This window comes from Phocoena sinus, chromosome 6 (assembly GCF_008692025.1).
Source record: "Phocoena sinus isolate mPhoSin1 chromosome 6, mPhoSin1.pri, whole genome shotgun sequence".
In the NCBI taxonomy this organism is placed as follows: Eukaryota; Metazoa; Chordata; class Mammalia; order Artiodactyla; family Phocoenidae; genus Phocoena; species Phocoena sinus.
This window is the reverse complement of record NC_045768.1, coordinates 65,481,668-65,499,209: the sequence shown is the minus strand read 5'-3', so window position 1 is coordinate 65,499,209 and position 17,542 is coordinate 65,481,668. Positions and strand designations below refer to the sequence as shown.

Sequence of the window (17,542 nt, the reverse complement as noted above, 5' to 3'; positions counted from 1 at the left end):
AATCAGACGTATAGGTAGAAAATGAAATAACTTATCCAATCATCCCTCATGTCATATCAGTCCTTCTCATACCACTGATAAATGGAAAGGAAGTGGCTGTCGTATGACATACAATGACAAGAAGGAGGGGATGGGGGAGAGAAGTCACAGAAACTATCAATGAGTCGTGGACTTTAATTACTACTTAATTTTTACTGTTTCTTGTTTATTTATTAATATTATTAGTAACTTTTATTATAGCACATTTATATAGAGATGAAGAACAGATAAAGGACATTATATTAAAGCATTTAGGATTGTCAGCTGGTGCTTAGCTGTAATACATAATTAATATTTAGAACTGTTAGTTTGTGTTTATTGGAATACAAAACTTGAGTAAAATTTTTCAAGCACCAAAACACAAATAATAGCAAAACAAACATAAGGAAAAAATTTGCTCTGGAGTCCAATTTTTAAAGTGCATAGGTTAAAATCTTAGAGCTTAAACGTTAGCAATTATCTTAGAATTCCTCTAATCCAACCTTTGCAGAGCTCTCTTCTTCGGTATCCATGACAAAGAATCATCTACCCCCTGTTTCGAACTTTCCAAGGCAGAGAGTTCACTAGTTCCCCAAAGAAGCCTATTATTTCACCGCTGGAGAGCTTTAATTGTTGGGAGTACAGTCTGACTTCTTACAGTTTCACTAGTAGGTCATAATCATTACCTCAAAGCAACAGTAAAGAAGCCTGTACTATATGCTACATAAAGGCCCTTCAAACATATTTATATATAAATGTGCAGATTCAAGATATGATTCAAAGGAAATAAAGGAGCATAAGTCCTTAGAATAATGTTCACAGAATGTCATTTAAGTCATTCTGGAGGAAGCAAGAAAATTCAGTTAAGAATTACTCATTTAATGTATTATAAGCATTACTAATAAAGGTAATCACAGTTAAAGAGTTTTAAATTTTTTCAAACTTGTCTTTCAAGTGCCATCTTTATAATTCCTGCCATACTCACAACTCTAAATAATACCTTTCTTTAAATTAACTCACATCGTAAGTTAAATGAAGTATTTTAAAAGGAAACTATATTATAACTGTAAATGGAAAACTACTATCTGTCATAAATAAACATTAAAAATAAATACATAACTCTAATATATCAACCTATTATCATGTCATGTACCAATGGTGGTACACATTTCATCCTCTGAGAGGAAATGGCTTAAAATGTCTACTATTGACTTATTTTTGGAAGCATACTAAATAGCTATAAACTTCTTAAAAAATTTCACAGAACTTTTCAGATGATAGACATTTGAACTGGAAAAGGTTAAAATCAATAGGAGTCAGAAAGATCCTGACTCTACACTTAGCTGTGTGTCCTTACCCTCGTTAGGCCTCAATTTTCACATCTGTAGAACAGGGATAAAAAAAGAGTAGCTACCTCATAGGGTGTTAGAAATTAAATAAAACCATGCAATGCTAGGTATGAAGTGAGCCACATACATGATAGCCCCAGTAGCAGTATTATTCCTACTATTATTTCTACAGTTTACGAATATCTCAAACATTACCCATCTCCCACATAGCCCATTTTAGGTGGCCTAGAAGTCAAGGCCTTAAAGATACTACAACAGTAAATATAAAATATATTAATATATTTACTTTCTAGTATAAGAAAGTATTTCTGCATTTCTGAGACTCCTTGGAATTGCCATGATACTTCAAAATCCAACAGAGCATTTCCATATTTACCTAGTACTACACATTCATACTCATGTAGATTTCATAAACTCTTAATATTAATTTAGAGAGTTTTACAGTATAACACTTACATATTTAGTTTTGCAAAGCTCTCTTGTGCATTATGCTTTTCTCGTTCATATGCACTTTCAACTTCTTTGAATTCATTCTTGATCATTTCCAAATCAGCAACAGCTTCTGCTTGGCTGGCCTTTTCTACCTGCAAAGCTCCTTCAAGGTCTCGAATCCGTAACTATCAGATGACAGAAAAGTAATTAAAGCAAGAAAGGAAACACTAGCACCAATCTCAAATTGAGTAGAATACTTTATCAAACAGCAGATTATCATTCATCCAAACAAGTCTTTCTTTCTGTTTTTGGTTTAAAAAAGGAAAATAAGCAAAGGGCAGTTTATTCCCTTTCTCAACATGTGTAATGGAAGAGAAGAGTGGAAGACTACAGACTCAACTGTGCTATGAAAAGGGACAGGCGGATACAATATAATGCGTCCCATCAAAGTGCCTAATTTTGATCTACTAACCCCATTTGGACATTTTTTTTATAAACATAATAAATTAAGTGGTTTTTGAAAACTAGAGGGAAGTATCCTTCCTCTCTTTTGAGAAACATTATTATATGAACATCTTTATAAGCCTAACAAAGTTAACAGATCTTTTTATTCCTGGAGATTTCTTACTGTAGAAAAGCAAAATTTTTATTATCAAATAATACTATTGGGCTTCCCTGGTGGCGCAGTGGTTGAGAGTCCGCCTGCTGATGCAGGGGACACGGGTTCATGCCCTGGTCTGGGAAGATCCCACATACCGCAGAGCGGCTGGGCCCGTGAGCCATGGCTGCTGAGCCTGCGCGTCCGGAGCCTGTGCTCCGCAACGGGAGAGGCCACAACAGTGAGAGGCCCGCATAGCGCAAAAAAAAAAAAAAAAAAAAAAAAATCAAATAATACTATTTGACTAAAATATTTATGGGTGTAGTAATATGATATCTAGGATTTGCTTCAAAATAATCTGGGGGTGGTGGAGTAGAAGAGTGCTAATATTATAGATAAAACACAATTGTCCTGTGAGATAAGTCTTGAAGCTGAGTGATGGGTACACAGGGAGTCCATTCTACTATTCTCTCTACTTTTGCATGTACTTGAAATTTTACACAACAAGACATTTTAAAAACTAGATTCCCTGTATACGCCAACAGTAGAATAGATAAAGTGCATATCCATAAAAGAATAATTTGTAGCTATAAAAAGGCTACAAAATAACTTTTGAAAAGCAAGTTGTCTACATGGTTCTCTGTGTAGTTAATACATATTGGGAGAAGCAGAGTCCAGATTATTGTATGTGGTATGCTATATTTTAGGTAAACAAGTGGAAAAAATAAGGATAGACAGCAGGAAAGAGAGAACAATAGGAGAGACAAGAGTGAAAGCAAGAGTTCTCGATCGCCTCAATTTTGTTTTAATTTTTGAACTATGTGAATATTTTATCTTTTTAGAAAATTAAGTTAAGAATAAAAAAATAGCTCGCTAAAGCTCACAAAAGGAGGGCGGTAGGAAAAAAATGCTTCACACTAGATAGAAAATGGGGCTTTAGAACCGTAAGTCTCAGGTTTGAGTCGCAGCTCTACAAATCAACTTATATGCCCTTGGGCATATTAAACTCCAAAAGCCTGAGGTTCCTCATCTGTAAACAGTAAATACTAACAATAACAATAATAATAATAATATACAGACTCTACAGGGTGGCTACAAAGATCTAATGAGACAACATTTATTTAATATTAATATGTATTTAACATTAAATGTAAATATATAATAACTATTTAATAAGTGTTTAGATAAATATTTATTAGGCACTTAATATGTGCCAGGCAATGTAGTGCTTGCGGTATATACAATCATCATGAAAATATACAGTCTCAGCTCTTGTTAGGAAAGGATAGACCATGAGAGAATATAGGCAAGTGCTTCCTGTCACAGAAGCAGGCCCAAAGGGCCATGAAATCAGAAAAAATCTATGAACTCTGTGTGACACAAGCTTCCCAGGAATGGCAAAACATAACCTGAGTTAGGAAAAATGAACTCACCAAAAAATGAAGCGTAGGAAATATGAAAATGTTTCATAAATTAATCCATACAAATAGTAATCACCAGAATTATTTCTAATTATCCAAAACTATTTTGGATTAATTGAAACACCTATTCTCTTACACTAAAGTAAGGAAGTAGAATAGATATGTAGATACAATACAACTTTGTACATTTTCAAATTTGGTCTTTTAAACTATTTTTCTTTGTTGTTATTATGTCTAAACCCAGTGTACAAGTAAAAATTAATAAGTCTAGGAAACATTTTCTTCTATCTACATTGGTATGTTCTTTCAGAAACTATGCACATTCAATCACAAATGATAAACCAATCCAACTGAAAGAAAACTAGACAAACAATTCCAAGTCACTCTTCTGAATCTACTTTCTCATTTTTATGACATAGCATCCAAACAAATTTAATAACAGAATACTTCAAACATATTTTTAACTCCCATTTATAGTAAGATGGTGATTAATTACAACTCAGTAGTCTCATTTGCTTTTAAACTAGTCTGAAACTGAATTTTACTGGGTGTACCTCACTAAAAATATTTGTCAATATTTATAGATCTATGATTCAAATATACACTTTTGCTTTTTTCCTAAGTTATAGCACTAAGTTGGGTATCAAATATTAATTTTTAATTATATGAGTATAAAATACACATGTAACATTTTCATTTTTATACCTATTAACTATATATTCCCAGTGATATAACTACAATGAAAAACTTAATTTTGAATTCTACTTCTTGCATGAATTTAAAACTTCAGCCTTATTGCCTATTAATGCCATTTTGGGTAATCCAATCATTTTTTTCTAAAAAAAAAAAACAAAAACAAAAAAGCTTAACTAAAAAAAAAAAAACCTTAACTTACACAAATTTGCTTTACATATACATGCACTCAAATACATGGGTCTGACCACCTAGAGGGGTGGGATAGGGAGGGTGGGAGGGAGGGAGATGCAAGAGGGAAGAGATATGGGGACATATGTATATGTATAACTGATTCACTTTGTTATAAAGCAGAAACTGACACACCATTGTAAAGCAACTATACTTTAATAAAGATGTTAAAAAAAAATACATGGGTCTGAGAATTTTGCAGGTAAAAGGCATTTCATTAAAGATAAAAGTAAAAAACAATTATTTTAAAATTCTTACAAAGTTAGTTGCATCCTAGTTAAGACCTGTTTAAATAATAAAACTCTGCAAATTCTATTAATTAATTTTTAATATAGGGGAAAAGTCTAAGTCTTTTTTAAAAAACCAAATTAAATTATGGACTTGGACTTATGGAACTTTATGTAAAACTATTTACAACAAAGGCTGAGGGTCAGACTTGGTCCACGACAGTAGTTTGCCAACCCCCAGTTAAAATGCCTTTGCTAACCTTAGGAGTTCCTTCTCATTCTCTAAGCCCTAGGGAAAAGGATGCTTTCCTTAGGATGCCTTCATTCAGTTCCCCTCTCAGATTTAATCCTTCTCTTTATTACGCTCCCATAGTACTTTAGTATTTAATATTTCTACCTATACACCAACATATATAGGTACACAGTATCTCTGGTAATGGAATTTTGAGTCCCAAAAGGAGCTCATTCACCTTTATGCCTTCAGCTCTTAATATAGTGACAGGTGATATGCACAGGATATGCACTCAATCAATGAAGGTGCAGATTTTAAAATGTTTTCAGAAAGAAATTCATCCCAAGGTTGTTGATAAGAAGAACACTCTGATCAGCAGATCTTCCTGTAACGCGCCAGATGGCAAACACATTGGACTTTGCAGAACGTGAGGTCTCTGTCGCAGCTACTCCACTTTGCCAAGGTAGCACAAAAGCCACCACGGACAAGATAAAACTTCATAAGCACGCTCAGTGGGTAAGATTCAGCCTGTGGGGTGTAGTGTGCCAGCTCCTCTCTAATAAAGACTATCTTCAACTATACCATTATAGTAAATAGAATAACGCGTGTCTTAACAACACGCTACCTGCTCTAAACGCACACCTTAGTTCTCTGAACATAATGCTGGTTTTCCCAGCTTAATAAAATCCATTAAAAAAATGTTGTTCACATTTTACCTGAATAATTTCAGAATTAAATTTCGATTCCAAATGTGCTGCTCTCTCTGCTTCAACATCTTCTTCTAATTTCCTCACTCTTAGAGTAGTTGCCTGAAAACATTAAGTTTAAACATTGGAATTTAAATTGAATATAGGCCACTATATTGTAATTAACACTTTGGATTACTATAGCCTCATTTTTTCATTTGCAAGAGTATAAAAGTCATGTTGCAAAAATAATGCTCGGGAATAATGCTCCAGAGCTTGTTTTCTTTTTCTTTATTCAGTTATACTTTACATGTAATAAATTACACATATTGAAATTGTATAACTTGGTAAGTTTTGTATATATACACCCACGAAATCATTGCCATAATCAAGACAGACAAATATTTCCATTACCCCAGAAGATTCCTTGTGTCCTTTGGTAACCCCGTCATCCAGTCCTCACCACCCCACCCCTAACCCCCAAGTAAACACTGATCTGCTTTTTTGTCACTATAGATCATTTCCTGTTTTCCAGAATTCAATATAAATTGAATCACACAGTGCATATTATTTATTGCCTGGCTTCTTTCTCCCCACAAAATTATTTTGAGTTTCATCCATGTGGTTGCACATATCAATAGTTCACTTTTTACTGTTAAAGTGTTCCACTGTGTTGATACACCACAATCGGTTTATCAGTTCACCTACTGATGGACATTTGAATTGGATGCTATACAAAGGAATATATATAGGGCTATATATTAGGGCTATACAAAGGAATCTTCTATGAGCAATTATGTATAAATCTTTGTATGGACATACACTTCCATTTCTCTGGGATAAATAGTGAAGGACAGAATGACTGGGTCAGGTGGTAGGCATATGTTTAATGTTTTATGAAACTGACAAACTGTTTCACAAACTGTTTCCAATTTCATACATCTTCACCAACACTTGGCATGGTAGTCTTCTGGGTTATTTGGGGGCGAGGGTTAGACATTCAAATAGGAATGTAATGGTATCTCATTTTAGTTTCAATTTTCATTTTCCTAATAACTAATGGCATTGAGCATCTTTTCATGTATTTATTTACTATCTGTATATCTTTTCTGGTGAAGTTTCTGCTTAAATCTTTTTCTCTTTTTTTTTTTTTTTTTTTTTTTTTGCGGTACGCGGCCCTCTCCCATTGTGGAGCACAGGCTCCGGACGCGCAGGCTCAGCGGCCATGGCGCAAGGGCCCAGGCGCTCCGCGGCACGTGGGATCTTCCCGGTCCGGGGCATGAACCCGCGTCCCCTGCATCGGCAGGCGGACTCTCAACCACTGCGCCACCAAGGAAGCCCCTTTTTCTCATTTTTTAATTGAGCTGTTTGTTTTTTTATTATTGAATCTTGAAAATTCATTATATAATCTGGATACAAGTCATTTTTTGGGTACGTGATTTGCAAATATTTCCTCCCAAATATTGTCTACAGCTTGTCTTTTCATTCTCTTAACGTTAGTGTCTTTCACATAGCAAAAGTTTTTGTTATGACAAAGTCTAATTTATTAGTTTTTCAAGCTGGAGTCAGCCCCGCCACACCTAGAGTCCTGTCTGTCAAATATAGATAGTTCAACAGTGAAAGAGAAAGACAATAGTAATTTCCTTTCCTTTCTTAGACAAAATTTGGGCAAGAAATGTTTCTATTCGTTATACTTACTCTGTCATTTAGCCTTAGCTATAGGTTTGTTTTTTTTTTAATGCTCAGCTTGATTAGTTTGATTTTTCCTCTTTTCTCCCACCATTTCTTTTTTGCATACAGAGATAGTAATGTATCACAACCAGAAGGGGCATAATAAAAATAGGATAATCCAAAAACTAATCAAGTGGTCTGTGGATAAGTGAGAAATGACTACACTTTTCCTTGAGCAAAACATATTCCTATAATGTCTGCTGCAGTGCAGAGCATAAACACAAAAAAGGTGAAAAAAAACCCAGTGCCCATCAACTGATGAATGGATAAACAAAATGTGGTATATCCATACAATGGAATATTATTCAGCCATAAAAAGGAATTAAGTACCAACACATGCCACAACATAGATTAACCTTGAAAATATATGTTAAGCGAAAGATACCAGACACAAAAGACCACATATTAAATGACTTCATTTATGTGAAATGGCCAGAATAGGCAAATCCATAGAGATAGAAAGTGTATGAGTGGTTTCCAATAGCTGGGGACAGGGGAAGGAAGGAATGAGCACTGACTGCTAATGGGCATAAAGTTTCTTATTGGGGTGGTAAGAATGTTCCAGAATCAGATAGTGGCAATGGTTTCATAACCCTGAACTGCATACTTTAAAAGAGTGTATTCAATACTATGTGAACTATATCTCAATAAAAAATAAAAAGAATCCCTAAGTGTAAGAACCAATGACATTTCAAAGAAGTGACTGCCACCTATGTCAAGCTTCTTCATTTCTGTTTAAAAGTTCCTCTCAATGCTGACTTTGAATCCTAGAACAAGGGATCCCCACTGGTTGTAGGTACGAAGGTGATACATACTAGATCAGAAAAATTCTTAATGGTTAGCCAGATTAAAATGAGTATTACCCTAGGTAGGGCCAATACTAGTAAAAAAAAAAAAATTTTTTAATGTAATGCCACAAGATGAAGTTCCTGTCCTTGAAGAACTAAAGTCAACTTTCTCAATATTCAAAATACTTGTGTTAGGTTCTGCAAGTCAGAAGTCTAACCAGTGTCAAGGAAATAACCCATAGACATTGAGAATAAAGGATCAAAACAGGCAAAAAGCTAATAAAGGGCAAATAGAAGAAACCAGTCTAATAATGTTAATATATTCTTTCATATTCCAAAAGGCATTTACATAGTTTTATCAAAATAAGTGTTATTTTCTTAAAATACAGAATATTCAGTGATTCCATGATAAAAGTGGCAAAATTTTCATTTTTCATGTACATGTTGTCATACTAATCAATTTATCTGATTTCACTCCAAAAGTCACGACGACTTTTTTTTTCTGCCTAAACCAAAATCAAACGGGTTGAAATAATAAACCAGAGATCCCACCTTTATTTCCATACCTTCCTCTTTTAAATGAAATGTCCAGAAGAAAACAAATTTATAAACTGTTTATTAATTACTAAAACAATAAATTAATCAGTAAGGACAGCAAAAAAAATCTTCACATATTTAAACAAATTTCTTCAAGAGTGTGTTTTGTTGACATAATTAAAGCCCTCCTAATAAATATTTTGTAAAAATCTTCTAGTCTGGTGAATTAATTCTTATCTCCAGCAGAGGGTGCTAGAGGAACATCAACTTGCTGTTCACAAATATTTTTCTCCAATATCACCTAAGAGAACTAGTACAACAATCATTATCTCCAATCCTAATATAATCAACATAGCAAGAGCAGAAAGCATAAGAGAATTCAGATTAAAGTACAAAATCCAACACAAATTCATATATACCCCCGGACAATTTAACTATATATAAATTTGCCTGTAGTACAAGGATTACACTATATACTGTCTGTTCCCTAATACTATGAACATCAGAGTTCTGTATGTGACACAGAATGATCACATATTTTATCATTTATTAGCTGGCTGTCACGTCCTTTCTGATTGCAATATACTGCCAAGAAATTTTTATTCCAGTAAATTCTGTGTTCATTGTACCCCAATTTTTTAATTTTTATTCCAGTAAATTCTGTGTTCATTGTATGGGTATAATTTTTTTTATTTTATGATTTGTATCTCACTAAATCACAATAAGCCCAGTTAGATAGTCTACTCCACTTAAGAAAAGTGAGTGTTCATTCTTTGAAGAAGGTAACATAGAAAACATTATTTTATCATAACACAGGGCATGAGCCGCCAACTCTAATTCACAAGCAGAACTAATGAAACACATCCAGACCACATTTGTTCTCCACACCACATCTGCTCCCATGGCTTCCATGGGCCTGTTCCAAAGTTTCACAAAAATTATGAAAACATATGTGTTCAAGGAATTTGCTGAGACACTGGGCAAAAGCAGCTCCTACTACATTCTTGCCTCCTCAAATAGAATATGCCCAGCCCAGAGGATATACATGAACTTAAAGGGATTAGTCAAGCAGAAAAACCTTGATATATGAAATTTAGCCCACTAAAATGGACATCAAGAAAAATGAGGGAGGAAATATCACACAAGTACCTACCAATCAAAGACTTCTCAGTAGTGTGTTAGGTAGTACTGTTTCCAAAACAGTTGTACAAAGTTTACCCCAGAATATCAATAGCTGTGTAAATAGGAAGTGGTTGTTTATTTAACTATTGTTCCAGATTTTATCACCTGATATTTCCCATTAATGAAAACTCTTACAAGTAACCAATATAGTAATAATCCATCTTCAAAAAGATGATTCTAAGGGACTGATTAATTCTATAATGGTTATTTTAGTGGTAAGTATATGTATTATATTTTAGTGATTGTAAATAATATATTAAATGTGTGTTAACAATTAATGACAATTAACTACAATCCTTATTCCCTACCTGTGTGGGAGAAAACAAGAGTAGTCACTATACTTGGAGCTCTTAAACTGAAGATCTCAAAGTATTTTTTGTTACCAAAAAAGATATCTTAGAGAGTCAGAATCTCTAAGGAACAGAATTTACAAGCCACAAATTCTGTTTGGCATGGTAATAAATTAATTTAGCATCTTTAAAATCATCTTTACCTTTTCTAGCAGTAAAAAACTTCAGTATTTCACAAAATTTTTAATGAACTTCCAGTTTTAAAATCCATTATGAACATAAATACAAAAATGTATAATACTTATAAGCACAATAGTATAACCCAGGTGATTTATTTACCTTTTATAGTTGGTAATCAACACAAATAGGTGTTTAAAAATCATTCCTACAAACACATGATGGCTTTAAAAAGATGATTCATATGCGGATGCTTCACGAACAATACAAAAGGTGAGAATCATTTTTCTTTTCCTTTTTCACTTGAGTATGGTATATGTATAAGTAAAAAACTACATTCTACCCTTCCTTACGTTACCATAATATAGAATATGACTGACAGAAGCAATTCAGAATTTATTTTCAAAGACTGCTGTCTCTCCACTGTAATCTTCACAAGATTCTTCAGTTCACTCAGAATTAGGTTTGCATCTTCTCTTTTCTCTTTTCTTATTGAGTTAAACTTATTTCCCATGATTAAAAAAAAAAAAAAAAACCTCCCCTAGTTGTAAAGAGGTTTATGAAAGCCACGGATATTTCTTTTTCCAGTTCACTTTTCCCTTGGTTCTCTGGTATCCAGCACCACATTTAGAAAATTGGATTGGGAATTTGTTATTTTTTTAATCTAAGAAAACATTGATCCATGTTAAGATGATTAAGCCACACAATGGTCTATAGCATATCAGATTTTTAAAAATTTTTATACACACACACACACATATATGTAAACTTCTTTGGCCCAGGCACATAAAGAAATCACCTCTTCATGAAATGTAACTGTTGAAGCTTCATTAAAATTTAAAACATTTATTAGGCTAAACGTCTATTAGTTGCTTTAGTCTGATATTACTGACATTAAATAATGTGTTCTATTAAATTAAAAATTTAACAATTTTCCTCTTTATTATCTTATTTTATATTAATCCTTTTTTAAAAATACCAATGATGATTATAAGCGCCTAGAATTACTAGTACTTAATGTCTCCACAACTGAATGTTAAACTACATAAACTGCTCTCTAGGAATTTAACTTCTCCTTGATTATGTCATCACCCGGTCAAAGAGCCAATACAAAATACATTCACTTAAATATAAAGCAAAAATTTGTAAGGTGTCTAAACATGAAGAATTGTAGGTAAGTCACAGTACTATACTTGTCCACTTAGAAAATTCTTATAAATAGAATAAAACTAGACTCTCTGGACACCCTCAAAGCTTCAAATTCCCCCAAAGCAGAGACCTGGTATTATCAAAAGTATTTACAGAGTAGCTAAGAAAAAACTCAATATAAAACTAGTCTAAAACAATTTTATATTTACAACATTAATCAATTAAAAAAAAAAGAAATTGGGGCAAGTAAGTATTTCACAAGAAAATAAATCAATACTGAGTTATCCAAAAACAAATCCTAAAGTTTAGGCATTAGACACTACCTCAATTGAGTCAAAAGTGACTTATCAAGAATCTTATCAACAAAAATCACTGTTACCTAGCACTTCTTCATACCTATAAGGCAATTAAAATGTTTTTAGTGATGATCATAGAGTTTTATAGCATCCTAAAGTGACTTCTAAATGATCTTTTTAAATTCTAAGTATATGCAGAACTTTATTCTAATCCTTTTCTAATAGGCCATCCACAAACCACATGATATTAAAAATGATGATATAAAATATGATGATGCACTCCTGAATTTTCTGGCCTGAAAAAATGTTCAGCACAAATGACAAATAAGCTAAAAATATTACTTGGAATATAATCTCAGTTTTAAATTTCTTTCTCTAACCTCATATAAAATTAGACCAGGGCTTCCCTGGTGGCGCAGTGGTTGAGAGTCCGCCTGCCGATGCAGGGGACGCGGGTTCGTGCCCCGGTCTGGGAAGATCCCACGTGCCGCGGAGCGGCTGGGCCCGCGAGCCATGGCCGCTGGGCCTGCGCGTCCGGAGCCTGTCCTCCGCAATGGGAGAGGCCACAACAGTGAGAGGCCCGCGTAACGCATAAAAAAAAAAAAAAAAAATTAGACCATATGTGGTAAGCGTATGAGTAATTTATCTTTGTCAAGTTCAACTTCATAATCTGGCATTATTACTGAGAGTTCCTATACACTCCACACCCCGTTTTCCCTATTAAAACATCCGACGATCATATAACACAAAGAACCCATTAAAAATGTATAATGGATCTGAATAACTATTTCTCCAACGATATACAAATGGCCAATAAGCACATGAAATGATATTCAGCATCATCAGTCATCAGAGAAATGCAAAGCAAAACCACGAGATACCATTATACACCCACTAAAGTGGTTATAATTAGAAAGACTAATAATAACAAGTGTTGGTGAGGATCTGAAGACACTGGAACCCTCATGCATTGCTGCTGGGGATGTAAAATGGTGCCTCCACTATGCAAAACAGTGTGACAGCCCCTCAAAAAGTTAAACATAGAGGTATGTCACCTAGCATGCCCACTCCTAGGTGAAACTGAAAACATGTCCACACAAAAACTTGTATACAAATGTTCATGGAGGCATTATTCATGATAGCCAAAAAGTGAAAACAGCATAAATGTCTATCAACTGATTAATGGATATACAAAATGTGGTCTATAATACAATGGGAGATTATTTAGTAATAAAGAGGAATGAAGTGCTGATACATGATACAACATGGATGAATCCTTAAAACATCCTGTTATGTGAAAAAAAAATCATCAAAGACCACATATTGCATGATTCCACTAATATGAAATGTTCAGAACAGGCAAATATATAGAAGCAGAAGTAAATTAATGTTTTTTTAGGGATGAGAGGAATGGGGAAAGAGGAGAGTGATAGCTAATGGGTGTGGGGTTTCTTACTGAGGTGATGAAAACATGCTCCAATCGACTGTAGTGATAGCTGTACAACTCTGTGAATATACTAAAAACCACTGAATTGTACCCTATAAATGGGTGAATTTGTAGCATGCAAATTATATCTCAGTAAAGTTTGGGTTTTTTTTAAATCATCAGTATGAAGAGTTTAACCTGCAGGCATCCACCTCCACCCTAATTAGCCTACAACTACCCCCCACCAACCACTACACAAACTCACAAACTGGAGGTTTATTATCTGGAAAATGTCACTCTGAAGCCAAGGTTGGACATAGAGATACATGGGGTGGGCAGAGCAGGGGTAGGGGGGTTGGTGTACAAGACTGAAGCCAGGGGAAATTCTGTATACTGAATAGTATGAAACAGATTTTTCCTCCATTTCTTTCTTCCATTTAATAACCACCAAAGAGGAAACTAGCAGGTCACTCTTTGTAGAAACAAAGAGAAAAGTCCTATGGATTGTAACGTTTCACCACTTTCCAATGAAATATTTGGCACATCTCATCACTCTACAGTAAGGTTTCCCTAAGGCCAATACTTACATTCAACTGCCTACTCAACATCTCCACATGGATGTCTAACGGGCATGTCAAATTTAACATCTCTGAAACCAAACTCCGCATCTCTCCCGAATTTACTCCACTTGCATTCTTGGCCATGTTGAGTAAATGACAGTGCCATTCCCCCAAAGGCTCAAGCCAAAATCTTTGGCATTATCTTTTACTCCCTTTCTTTTTCTCTCACAAGCCATGTCTAATAAATCTGCAAATCCTACTGGTTCTATCTTCCAAAACACATACAAATCTGACTACCTCCTCTACCACTACTTTGGTCTAAAGCACCATAATCTCTCATGTAATTACTTTAATAGTTTCCTAAATGGCCTCTTACAATCTGTCTTTCAAGGAGTAAACAGAATGATGCTTTTAAAACAAATTAGAGGGGACATGTCACTCCTCTGCTTAAAACCTTTCAATGGCTTTCCATCTCAGAAAGAAAGCCAAAGTTCTTACAATGAACTCCAAAAGACCTTCAAGACTCTATAACATCTGCCTACCATTCTCTACACCCTACTAGTCTCTCTCTTGCTCAATCCATTTCAATCACAATGGCCTACTTGCTATTCCTCAAACTTTCCAAGCACACTCGCATCTCATGGCCTTTACACTTTCTATTCCTTCTACCTAGAATCTCTTCCTGATAGCCACATGGCTCAATCCCTTTCTTCCTTCAGGTCTCTGCTCAAATGCCATCTTATCAAGTCAGGCTTCCTTGACCACTAACACAAGAAGGTAACCATTCCACCCCACCATTTATTACTCCCCTCGTCTCCTTTATTCCTCTCCATAGGGCTTATCAAATTCTAGTTCATTTCATGTGTGATTCTCCCTGACAAGAGTGTCAATTTCAAGAGGGAAGAGGCTTTGTTTTGTTCACTGCTATGCCTCAAACACCCAAAAGTGTGCCTGACACTCTCGAGGTTTTCTGAACAAACAAATGAATACAGTAGTCATAATATAGGATCAGGATGCTATAAAAATGGTACAGAGAACAAGAGCCCTCAGAAACTAAAAGGAAAACATAAAATATTCAATTAGAAGATTAGAAAAGTCAAGTAAATCTCTCACGAACCAACAACAACAAAAATACAAAGAGAAAGACAACAAAAGGTAAGAAAAGCAAAACATCAACCAGTTGGCCTACCAACTGAACAATTAAAAACCCAAGAAAGAGAGAATAAAAAAACCCTGAGCAGGAAATTATGAAGAAATAACACAAGAGAATTAGACAAAATAAAGATCATGAGTCTCCTAACTAAAATGGCCACCAAATGCCCTGCACATTGAACACAAAAAAAGTCTATACTAAGAATCATTGTTTATCTTTGATGTTCTGAAATTTTATAGTTAGTGGGAACTCTACAGCAGAAATAGCTTGGTGTCTTCACAAATACAAGGGAAAAAGAAAGCTATAGATGGAGAACCTATAGACTGAGAGACTTAAGAGACATATCAACCAATTATAATGTGTAGACCTACTAGGGATTCTGATTCAAACAAACTGTAATCATACATACATTTTTATGCCATATATGTAGCAATATGATATTTAAATAATATCTGGATATTTGATTATATTAAGTAATTACTGTTAATTTAAGTTTGATATTGATAACGTGGTTCTAAACAAAAGGCCCCTTAATTTTTAGAAATCACAATGAAATATTTATGGTTAAAATGATACGATGCCTGGGATTTGTTTCAATATAATATGGGAAGAAGGAAAGTGAATAGGGGTATGAATGATTCAAGATAACCCACAAATGAATAACTCTTTTTTTTTTTGGTACGCAGGCCTGTCACTGTTGTGGCCTCTCCCATTGCGGGGCACAGGCTCTGGACACGCAGGCTCAGCGGCCATGGCTCACGGGCCCAGCCGCTCTGCGGCATGTGGGATCCTCCCGGACCGGGGCACGAACCCGTGTCCCCTGCATCGGCAGGCGGACTCTCAACCACTGCGCCACCAGGGAAGCCCTAAATGAAAATTTTTTGAAGCTGGTGATGGGTACCATTACTGTACTATGCTGTCTACCTTTTTTAATATTTAAAGTTTTCTATTTAAAAAAAGTGAAAAAAAAGAAAAGGGAACCCTCATACACAATGGGTGAGAATGTAAACTGGTACAACCACTATGGAAAATAGTATGGAGAGTCCTCAAAAAATTAAAAATAGAAAAATAAAAAAATAAAACTACCATATGATCCAGCAATCCCACTTTTTGGTATTTATCCAAAGAAAACAAAAACACTACTTAGAAAAGATATATGGGGCTTCCCTGGTGGCGCAGTGTGCTCCGCAACGGCAGAGGCCACAGCAGTGAGAGGACCGCATACCGCAAAAAAAAAGATATATGCACCCGTATGTTCACTGCAGCATTATTCACAACAGCAAAGCTATGGTAGCAAACTAGGTGCCCACCAACAGATGAATAGATAAAGATGTGACATATATATATATCATATATATATTTTATATATATATATAAAATACAATATTACTCATCGATAAAAAGAATGAAATCTTGATATTTGCAACAACATGGATGGACCTAGAGGGTATTAACCTAAGTGAAATAAGTCAGACAGAGAAAGACAAATACTATATGATTTCACTTACATGTGGAATCTAAAAATGCAAAACAAATTAACAAACATGACAAAACAAAAACAGCTACAGAGAACAAACAGGTGATTGTCAGAGGGTAGGGCATGGGAGGGAAGAAAGATACAGGTGAAGGAGATTAAGAGGTACAAACTCTCAGCTGCAAAATAAATGAGTCACAGGTATGAAATGTATAGGGTAGGGAATATAGCCAGTAACTAGGTAATATTTTTTGTGTGTTGACAAATCATAACCAGACTTCCGGTGATCATTTTGAAATGTACAGAAATATCAAATCACTATGTTGTATAATAGGAATTCACATAGTGTTGTAGGTCAATTATACTTCAAAAACAATCAACCTCATAGAAAAAGAGATCAGATTTATGGTTACCAGGGGCAGAGGGGTGAGGGGAGGGGTAACTGGATGAAGGCAGTGAAAGGTACAAACTTCCAGTTATAAGATAAATAAGCTTAAAAAAAAAAAAAAGATAAATAAGTACTACGGATGTAATGTATAACATGTTATATACATAATTATACTGCTGTATGTTATATATGAAAGTTGCTAAGAGTTATTCCTAAGAGTTCTCATCATAAGAAAAAACTGTTCTTTTCTGTTTCTTTTATTTTTTATCTATATGAGATGATAGATGTTCACCAAACTTATTTTCATAATCACTGCATGATGTATGTAAATCAATAATTATGCTCTATACCTTAAGCTTATACAGCGCTGTATGTCGATTATATCTCACTAACTGGAAGAAAAAAAGTCTTGAAAAACAAAAGAGGGCTTCCCTGGTGGTGCAGTGGTTGAGAGTCCGCCTGCCGATGCAGGGGACACGGGTTCGTGCCCCGGTCCGGGAAGAT

General features: G+C 34.7%; 1 protein-coding gene across 1 annotated transcript in view; it reads right to left on the bottom strand.

Annotated features, from left to right (window-relative positions):
- Positions 1 to 17,542, bottom strand: part of CCDC171 (coiled-coil domain containing 171) — a 362,781-nt gene that overhangs the window by 273,588 nt on the left and 71,651 nt on the right. Inside the window, exons 8-9 of the mRNA XM_032636251.1 lie at positions 5,918 to 6,010; positions 1,824 to 1,984 (exon numbers count right to left, since the gene is read on the bottom strand). Coding sequence (XP_032492142.1) covers positions 1,824 to 1,984; positions 5,918 to 6,010 — 254 coding nt within the window. The remainder of the gene's footprint in view (positions 1 to 1,823; positions 1,985 to 5,917; positions 6,011 to 17,542) is intronic.